This window comes from Penaeus japonicus, unplaced genomic scaffold, assembly GCF_977035675.1.
Source record: "Penaeus japonicus unplaced genomic scaffold, GWHDUDI00000001_assembly GWHDUDI00000004, whole genome shotgun sequence".
Taxonomy (NCBI): Eukaryota; Metazoa; Arthropoda; class Malacostraca; order Decapoda; family Penaeidae; genus Penaeus; species Penaeus japonicus.
The window spans coordinates 26,437,649-26,447,648 of NW_028234406.1; the positions used below are offsets into that span (position 1 = coordinate 26,437,649).

The 10,000-nt window shown below is 53.1% G+C and overlaps 2 protein-coding genes across 3 annotated transcripts in view; both read right to left on the reverse strand.

The window, feature by feature from the left end:
• The window catches only part of LOC122252161 (uncharacterized), a 53,246-nt gene extending 47,939 nt beyond the window's left edge, over positions 1–5,307 (reverse strand). Inside the window, exon 1 of the mRNA XM_043014483.2 lies at positions 4,728–5,307. Within this exon, the coding sequence (XP_042870417.2) occupies positions 4,728–4,789 (62 nt within the window). The 5' untranslated portion in view covers positions 4,790–5,307. The remainder of the gene's footprint in view (positions 1–4,727) is intronic.
• A 137-nt stretch (positions 5,308–5,444) lies between these two features.
• The window catches only part of LOC147471984 (terminal nucleotidyltransferase 5C), a 282,249-nt gene continuing 277,693 nt past the window's right edge, over positions 5,445–10,000 (reverse strand). For both annotated transcript variants that reach the window (XM_086536384.1, XM_086536385.1), the window contains exon 2: positions 5,445–7,347. In XM_086536384.1, coding sequence (XP_086392510.1) covers positions 6,058–7,347 — 1,290 coding nt within the window. In that variant the 3' untranslated portion in view covers positions 5,445–6,057. The remainder of the gene's footprint in view (positions 7,348–10,000) is intronic.

Below are 10,000 nucleotides of genomic sequence, written 5' to 3' on the forward strand. Positions count from 1 at the left end.
AACAGAGGCAACACACCCCGCCTGCATGGCATTCCCTGGCAGAGTCATCAACCCATGCATGCAGGGAGCGATTGGTAGTGGCGGCGATGTAGTTGTTGCCTCCCCCCCCCATATCCACCTCTCTCTCTCTTCAATCTCTCTCCCTCTCACTCTTTTTTTTCGTTCTTTCTCTCTCCCTCTCCCTCTCTTTTTTATTTTCTCTCTCTTCTCTACACTCCTCTCTCCCTCCCCCTCTCCGTTTCCCCTCACTCACCAACAACCATCAAATTCGACCTCAGCCCATCAACTGTAGTCCACCAAGAACGGATCTTAACCGACAAGAGCAGCAACGGAAAGGGAGGGTGGGGGAGAGGAGGGGAGGAGGGGGTGCTATTAACCCAAAAAGTCGATAAACACCATTTTTCGGACCTCAAACTGACCGTCTGAGTGGCCAGGTTCATCGATATCATCATCATCACCACCATCATTATCGCCACCGATATCACACCCATCACCATCATTCATATCATTAATTATCTTCATCATTGTTACTATTATCATTATCTTCACAGTTCTCTGACTTTCGGATGATCTCAGGAGAGCGGTATGATGATGGAAAAAGGGCGACCCTGAATCTGGTATGGGAATCATAGGCATGGAGGATGGGCGTGGTTGAGGGGGAGGGGAGAGGGAGAAAAAGAGAGAGGGAGAGAGAGAGGGAGGTGTAACAGGGAAAGAGAAGAGAAGAGAAGAGAAGAGAAGAGAAGAGAAGAGAGAGAGAGAGAGAGAGAGAGAGAGAGAGAGAGAGAGAGAGAGAGAGAGAGAGAGAGAGAGAGAGAGAGAGAGAGAGAGGGGGGGGGGGGTAAGAACCCCCGACGGCGCCGCATGACAAGGCCGCGGGGAGGAAAGTGTCTGGGGGGCGCAGAAGAGTGGCTGGCGGCCACAATGTAGGTTACCAGAGCCTACCAGGGCGGCAAAAGGAGGCCCCTCTCCCCTCCCCCTCCAGCCCCTAGCCGCCTCCAGGGGACTAATTAAGCAGAATTGAAAAACGGGGTGAGAAGAAAGAGGCGGTCAGGGGTGGGGGATATGGGGTGGGGGTGGGGGTGGGGTGGGGGGTCGTCTACACGCCTCCGCCCAACCGAAACGCACACTTTCTTCGGCCGACCTACAGCGCCTGGCTGCGTCGCGTCGCCCAGGTTCCCGGCGCTGGCGAGGGAAGGGGAAGGGGAAGGGGAAGGGGAAGGGGAAGGGGAAGGGGAAGGGGAAGGGGAAGGGGAAGGGGAAGGGGAAGGGAGAGGGGGAAGGGGAGAGGGAGAGGGAATGGGAGAGGGAGAGGGAAGGGGAGAGGGAGAGGGAAGGGGAGAGGGAGGGGAGGGAAGAAGGAGGGGAGGGGAAAGGGGAGAGGAGCCTGCGGGAACCAACGTCTGGCGCGCCGCAGAATATCAAAACCGAGACCGCGGCCCCAATGTTCGTCGGCTCTCTTAAAGACGGATGCCTCGAGAGAAAATAGGCCCAGCATGATATCAACACCATCTGCCTTTTCGTTCAATAATCTTAAAACAATGATAGAGCAATGGCAACAATAACCTCCTCTCCCTTTCCCCTCTCTCCCTCTCCTTCCCCCCCTCTTCTCTAACCTCCTATTTCACTTAAGGGGAAAAAAAAACAGCTACTACAATGATACAAAACAAAAAATCTCGCAACCCACACCCACGAGCTCGACTCCCCAAGCACGAACGCAAGCACGTAATAATCACGTACGCACTACACGCATCCCCATCGCGCTCGCTCGCTCAACCCTCCCTCCAGTGCGCACGTGAAAGCGGTCCAGCCATTGCCTCGCTGCGTACTAAGTCAGGTGGCCCTCATCCCTGGCCCTGTGGTGGCACCTTGGCCCTGTGGCCATGGAGTGTCCAGATCCGAGATGAAAGGGGGGAGAAGGTTGAGAGAGGGAGGAGAAAGGGGAGAGGGAGTGTGTGACGGGCGAAGGGAAGAGATGAGAGAGATGAGAGAGAGAGATGAGAGAGAGGAGAGGGAGGAGAGAGGGGTGGGGTGAGGTAAAGAGAAAAAAAGAAACGGAGGAGAGGAGAAAAGGAAGAAGTTAAAGAGGGGAAGGAAGAGGAAGAGGGTACAGAAGAGAGGAAGGAGGAAGCCAAATATGAGGATAAAAAAAGAGAGCGAGAGCGAGGAGTAAGCGAAGCAAAAGACGACATACGCAAGTCATCGGATCGCGCCGGCGTCGATTCCGGCCGATGATCTTTCGCGCGACAAGAGAGAGATTACGCGCGTCGCACTTGAAGCTCACCTCACATCCGGGGATTAAAAGGGTGCGAGGATCAGGCAGCAGGGGACACTGCTTGCTTCCTTCCTCCCCTCCCCTCCCCTCCTATCCTATCCTATCTTCGAGACACTGATCCTCCCCTCCCTGAAATAAAGCACGCCCCCCTCCCCCCCCCGTTACCAATCCCACTCTCTTGGATCCTGCCTCTAAAAAAATACAAAAACTTATCCAAGAGAAATAAAAGTGCCGGAGCGTGCAACAGCGTCTGGCTCGACCTTGAGGTGTGCCGCAATCAATATCCAACGGTCGCCTCTGCTTCCACTCCGGATTTGTGCACCTTCGCCCGTGCCTCCCCACCTCTATCGTTCCCCTCTCCTCACCTCCCCACCTCCCCCCACTATCCTTCCCCTTTCCCCACCTCCTTTATCGTACTCTTTCCCTACCACCTCCCCCTCCCTCTCCCGTATAACGAGGGAGCGGGGCTTCACAGCGACCCATCTTCAGTGCCGGTCGTCCAGTCCAGCACAGCTATCGAATGCCAGCTGTTTTTCGAGCACCAAGGGGGGGGGGGGTTATGAGTCGTCACTTCCTTGTGGGAATTTAGGCGTTTCGCTATATATAAAATCACCGACGTCCATGTCATTGCGAGAAGAGGGTGGAAGGGGGAGAGAGGGAGGGAGGGAGGGAGGGAGGGAGGGAGAGAGAGAGAGAGAGAGAGAGAGAGAGAGAGAGAGAGAGAGAGAGAGAGAGAGAGAGAGAGAGAGAGAGAGAGAGAGAGAGAGAGAGAGAGAGAGAGAGAGAGAGAGAGAGAGAGAGAGAGAGAGAGAGAGAGCGAGCATCAACCATATGGCTGAAACCGGGTCAGGTACTATGTCCTCCGCTTTAACGGCCTTCGATGTCACTAGTACCCCCCTCCCCCCCCTTCTCCCGTAAGCGGCCCGACCACGCCCGTCCTTGGCACGGGGAACACGAGAAATAAACACGACCATTCCTCTCCGGGCAACCCACAAGCGCCACCCTTCCCGCGTGCAGAGACGGCCCACATATGCCAGGTAGCAGGTCCTAATATCCTTGACGAATAACAAATCTTTTAGTCACAAAAATAATAATGATAAAGATAATACTAATAACATTACCAATAGCTATAACCGTAAGAATACCATGACCAACAACAATAACAAAATAATCAGCAGCAACACCAACAGTAACAACAATAATAAAAAAGACCTTACAAGGAAGGAACTTGGAAAACGCTCGGACGCAGCCTTCGTCATTCCCTCATGTTCCACTGCGGTCGATAAGGAATGCCAGGGAAGCAGAAAAAAAGTATCTTATGCAATGACATCCCTTTAAGAAGGCGGAGTAAGATCAAGTACGTCGGTGTTATCTTTTAGCTTTCTATATCTATCTTCTATCTTACAGTGTCTACAGTATGGGAGAGTTCATTTGGTGAGATGAAGGGAGAGATGTATAGTTAGAGAGATGATAGAAGGAGGGGGGGGTGTAGAGGCTGATGTTGCTAGAAAATGGAACGAAAAATATTTAAAAAAACAAAACAAAAAAACTCCAGACGAGAATAAGAACCAAAACAAAGACTTTGCAAGGAAAACAAGAAAGGCAAAGGGCAAAAACACTAACCATAATAGTTATACTAATAGTAAATCAGGTTGCCATCAATGATGATGAACTCTGAACAGCCGCTACCACAAAACTCGCTTCCTTTTCGTAACCACGAACTCAAAAAAAGAAAACAAGGAAATAACAAAATATTTTTTTCTTCGAACTGTCTGGTGACTTACTCTGACCGCTCCCTCGTTATCTTCTCCCCCATTTCCTTATCTATCGGCAAGCGAAAGTGATTAGATAACAGGTGAAATCACTGATAACACGGGAAAGCCACAGGGCGGGATACCCCCGAGCCTTAGGACAGGGTGGCATAAGGGCGAAATTCACCTTTCTTCAACACGGGGGAATAAGCTCATTGTACAAACATGGATCATTTGAGAGTTCACACTAACATGTTTTCCTTCGTTAATCTTCACAATTTTAACTGTTACTATTGTTACTATTTACTATCATCGTCATCATTTTTATATACAGTGGAAGTATTGGTTATGCACGATACATACTATAGTTGGTTTCATTATGGACAAGTTATATCTAATGGAAAACAGGTTTATATATAGAAAATATATGTATATCAAATAAATTAAATGGCGCGCACGTGTGTGTGTATGTGTGTATGTGTGTGTGTGTGAGAGTGTGTGTGTGTGTGTGTGTGTGTGTGTGTGTGTGTGTGTGTGTGTGTGTGTGTGTGTGTGTGTGTGTGTGTGTGTGTGTGTGTGTGTGTGTGTGTGTGTGTGTGTGTGTGAGTGTGTGTGTGAGTGTGTGTGTGAGTAAAATCACAGCCTACACAATCTGGCGTCGGGGCAAGCCCAGACGACCAGGAACGGTCTGAACGACTTACCTCACGGTCGTAGAGTTGGCCGCCGATCCTCCAGGATCCGACCCACCACCTGAGGCTGCCATGACCAGAGTCACACGCAGGAGGTGCTGGGTCAGGGGTCGGGGCCTCGGGTCAAGGAGGTCAGTATCATCCTGTAGACTTGGCTGCAGGGGAACCACCACCTGGGGGGTGGGGGTCAGGAGGGCCCGAGGGTGGCGGTGAAGGAGGTGGAGGAGGAGGTAGGGGAGGGGGGGTGGAAGGGAGGTTAGGGAGTCTGCTTATCAATGGCACCCACAGCAGGAGGAAGGGGTCGGGGGTGGGCGTGAGGGGCGCAGGGGCAGGTGCGTCCATCCAGCGTGGTTCTGGAGGCACGACCCCGCGGCTGCACACACGTGCGCACACAGACACACGCACTACGACTCCCTGTCCTGGGGTGAGGGGAGGGAAGAGGGACTGGGAGATGACGTATGTAGGGACTTGAGGGGAAGGGACGAAGGGATGGACGGCACCACATCCACTGTCATATCCATTGTCAGTCTCTCCTCTCTCGGGCAACGTTGTCACCACCTGTCGGGCAAGGGGGCGCCTCCCCCCTCGCGCCCGAGAGAGCGTCGCTGCCTCGTGCACGCCTGGCAACTCTGCCTTCGCTCGCTCTGGCAGGCATCTCAGTCTCGCTGTCTGCCACTCGCTTTTTCAGCTTACATTTTAGTATTTTGTATTTCCCCTCTTTCTGGTCTCGCAAGAATCACTTTAGTCCATCAAACAGTCTTTAGTGAGCGTGCGTGCGTGCGTGCGTGCGTGCCTTGCTGGGTCGGCAACATGTCGCCCTGACGTCACCACCTGGCGAGCCTCCAGCTGGTAACGATCGTGTGCTGGTCATGTGGGCTCACTGAACAGGTCACTCCATTATCATCAGTCATTGAAATAATACTCCTTTGGCGAACGTAACGACACACGGTCGGTGGCTATGGCGTGGAATCCTACTGAACGGAACTACACACTTACTCGTCATGTACATATCACAATTGTCGGTGGCGCTGCGGTCAGCAGTGTCGGCAGCAGCAAGGGCAGCAGGGCCCAGTTGCCACCAGCCTGCTGTCACTGCTGCTGCCTGCTCGCCACCGCTGGTCTGGCCCTGTCGCCGCCACTGCCTCGCGTCAATGGAAAATCGAGGCATCACAAGTCACTGCCGCCGCCGCATGTGTCCCGGTGGCGTACCACTCACTCCCCGGCGGACGGCGCGGCGCGGCTCGAGGGCCAGCCCAACACAACGTCACCAGGTGTTTGCTGTTGGCACTGAGCGGGCCGCGGTCGGGCGCGGGGCCCGAGGAACCCGGGCAGGGCACTGGCACTAGGCGCATTGCAACCACCCGCACGTGCACGTATACGACTGCGGCGGTGCGGGCGCGGGCACGATGGGCGCGTAGTAGTAGCCGTTGCTGTAGATGACGGGCGGTGGAGGAGCTATGTGGACGTCGAAACTGCTGCTGCTGCTACTGCTGCTGCTGCTGCTGTTGCTACTGGTGTCGCTGCAGTGCTGCTGCTGCTTGGCGTAGAGCCGCTGCTGTTCGGTGTAGAAGACTTGGCAGGCCAACTCGTCGATGAGGTTGAGCGTCTGGCGCCTCTCGTGGCCCATGAGGCAGACGGTGGACTCGTCCACCACTCGGTGCAGCACCATCAGGTACTCGTAGCGCAGCGCCTCGTCGGCGCCCACGAAGTGGTTCCACAGGTACGCCTCCAGCTTGGACTGCTGCTGGTTCACGTCGGGGAAGTCTATGAAGAAGCGCGAGCACATGTACCGCTCCAGCGTCTTGATCTCCTCGGGGCGCGCGGGCTCGTAGTCCTTGACGAGCAGGTTGCAGTACTTGAGCAGGCCGCCGCCGCGGATCTCCTCGGGGTTCTTGGTGGCGATGAACTTCTTCTGGAGGTGGTAGAGCGCCTCAGAGAAGTCGCCGTACACGCTCTCGCCAACCACTGTCGGGTAGAAGTTCTCGCTGATGGGCATCTCAGCGCAGTCGTAGAACAGCAGGAGGGAGTCGAGAACAATCTGGAAGGAGTCAACAGAGAACTCGAACTGTCGCTTCATACTGTCGACGAACTTGAGCTCGACGTTCCTGCCGCCGTTATTGGAGAGCGAGATGAGCGACCAGCGGTCCGAGTCGTTCACCTTGACCATTTTGTTGACGTAGCCCTCCTTCATGGAGCACGACGACATGCGCTTCTTGCTCACGCCCTCGGGCAGGTAGTCCACTAACACTTCGAGCACTGCATTTTTCACGCGGTCGTAATTCCTCGGGCTGCTCAGGTCCACGGCGAAGATGAGGTCGAGGTCGTTGTAGGCCTGGTCGGCCTCCGTGGCCAGGATGTGCGAGGCGGCGCCGCCGTTGATGCGAATGTCCCGCACTGTCATGGAGTCGGCCTCCAGCTTGGCCCTCACCATCGACACCAGATCCCGCAGGCGGATCTCTAGCGTCGGGAAGTTCCCGCGTCCGTGGATGGGCACGACCTCATGCAGCACATCATTCAGTCGTCGAACCTGCTCGTAACTTAGGACCGCGAACCTCTGGTCGTCCATATTGACGCTGATGAGACCTTCCATTTTGATGCGAAGTCGCTCTTCGGTGGTGCCGAGACTGCCGCTCTGTGGGCAGAAGGCAGGGGTGAGTTGGGGTAGCAAGAGCAGAGCGGTATCGAGTGAGAGTCGTGTGCGTGCGTACTAGCCCAGCCGTGTCCTCACCCCACCACAGCCACTAGTCAACTGACAACTGACTCGGGAGGGCCGAGCATGCGAGGTCTGGACGGTAAGCGCCAGATCTAGCAGGTGGCGGGCGAGTGTGTGGCGGCCATGACGTCACGGCCAACATACACACGCACGCACATGAAACTCACTGCCGCAGAAAGCTGCACACTCACTGCACTATCTGGGTCTCTCCTGGACAACTGTTCACACAACTCTCGGCCACTATTTACAAATATATATTTTGAAAAAAGCTAAAACATTAATAAAGTAATTAATGACTCGGCAAACAACGCAACAAAACGGAAAAATCCCAAAGTGAGTGAAATTCCAGCGTCGAACATTCTAAGCGTTCTCCGGTGGACTCGGGAAACATTATCTTAAGAGGCAGTGACATCGTTAACTGGCAAGCTGACAACAAAACTTGAAATAACTCGCACAAACAGAAATAGGGGAAAACATAACGCACAATCTGAACACTCATACATGGTACTCAGTCAGCCCCCCCCCTCGCTCACAGACCAGCCCCCTACTCTCCTCTCCCCACTAAAGAGTCCCGGGCGCACTAGGGCGCGATTTTTTTTCTGTCACTCGCACCACAAATCATCACAATACACCACTCTTTACACAAACAGGGACGCGATGTATTCTCACGTCACTAAACGTGTAATAAAAACAAGGTAGGAGAGCAGTAGGGTGTGGAGGAAGAGGGAGAGGGAGAGGAAGAGGGAGAGGGAGAGGGAGAGGGAGAGGGAGGGGGAGGGGATGAAGATTGTGGGAAAGGGGTGTGGAAGGGGGTGGCGCATCTGTGGACACAACGAAGGTAAGTTAAATAGCAGGGAGCCGGGGGACCCTCTGAACTCGAATTAAAGAGATGTATGAAGTTCAAGACGGCCAAGTTGCGTGGAGAGAGAGAGCAAGAAGCAGAGAAAAGGGAAAACAATATTGGAAGAAAGATCGACTTGGAATAGAATGATTATCTTTCTATATATTCAAATTTAGAGATATCAGAGCCTACCTCTGTTTCCTTCTCTCTTTCTTTCCTCCCTTCCTCCAAAAAGTTGATGATAGTAAGAGAAACACTGTCCTCCATCACCAACAACAAAGCAAACTCTTTGCTATCCTTCTACACTTTTCCCGCCCCCCGCCCCCCTTCCCCCTCTCCCCTTCACCTTCCAAATCTAATTTACTCACGAACGAATCAACTAAAGAGCTAAATGACGTGTCTTGGGCCAATAAGACTGGCGCGTTTGGACGGGGAACGTCTAGCCGAAGAAGCGCAGACACAGATGCAGACAGACAGACAGACTTGCAAATCACACACATACATTCTTTCTCCCTCTCTCCCCTTCTCTCCCAAAGCCCTTCTCTTTCTTCTCTCTCTCGCTACTCTCGTCCTAGACCGCCCTCTCTCTCTCGCCCTTACCCTCCCTCTCTCTCCTCCCTCTTACCCCACCCCCTCTCTCTCTCCTCCCTCTCACCCCACCCCCTCTCTTTAAATGTCAGAGGATCCGGACGCGGTCGGTCGGTAAGGAGATCAACATCTGCGGGGAAAGGATTCGGACGTCGGATTTTACTCTGGAATTTGCATATAAAGGGGGGTATGGGAGGGGGAGGGTGTGTGTGGAAGGGGGAGAGGAGGGGGGAGGGGAGAAGGAACTAGAAGGAGGGGGTAGGGAGAGCTGGGGGAGAAGAATACTGGGAGAGGAGGGGAAAGGAGGAGGGGAGAGGAGGGGAAAGGGAGAAAGGGAGTGGAGGGGAAAGGGAAAAGGGTAAAGAAGAGCCGAGGGGAGAAAAATAAGGGGAGATGAGGGCAAAGGAGAAGGGGAGAGGAAAGGAGGAGGAGGAGATGAAGGGTGTGTGTATGGTGGGAGGGGGGTGAGAAGGGGCGGGGGGAGTTAAACAGCGATTGGAAGCTAACGAGGTTTGTTGATTCCCTCGAATTCCGGAATGGTAACATTGCAACCATTGCAGTCGAAACACCATGGGAGATGAAGTGATCGGACCTGGGTGTGATCCGTCTGTCTGTCTGATGAAAGTTAGCATGGTGGGGGACACGGCACATGGTAGACATTAAGCGAGACAATATGAAGAATATCCAACGAAAATTTCGTAATGCATATGTTAACGGTCTATAATTAGGATGAATGTGTATGTCGCACTAGCACTACATACCCTTCTCCACACTCTGTAAAACCGAAATTAAGTCTTTTTTCAATGAGTGTTGAAAATGGTGGAAATTGTAATAATGATAATCACTGTAAAGATGGTAATCATTTTGGTGATAACAAAAAACGACAACAATACTGATGAGTTTATAATCCAATAAATTTTACGCGCACCTAAAAATGAAACAAACAAAATGATGGTACGATGTGTCCAAACTCTGCGGCATTCAAAAGCCATTTTACACAAGCGAGGCCCGCCCCCAATCTCCCTCTCTGGCTGTCGCTGTCTGTCTATCTGTCTGTCTGCCTCTTCCTCAACCACCGTCTTTAAGCACACCAGACAGCAAGACGTTACGAAACTAAAGGCACAAATCATCTTTAAAAGTTAG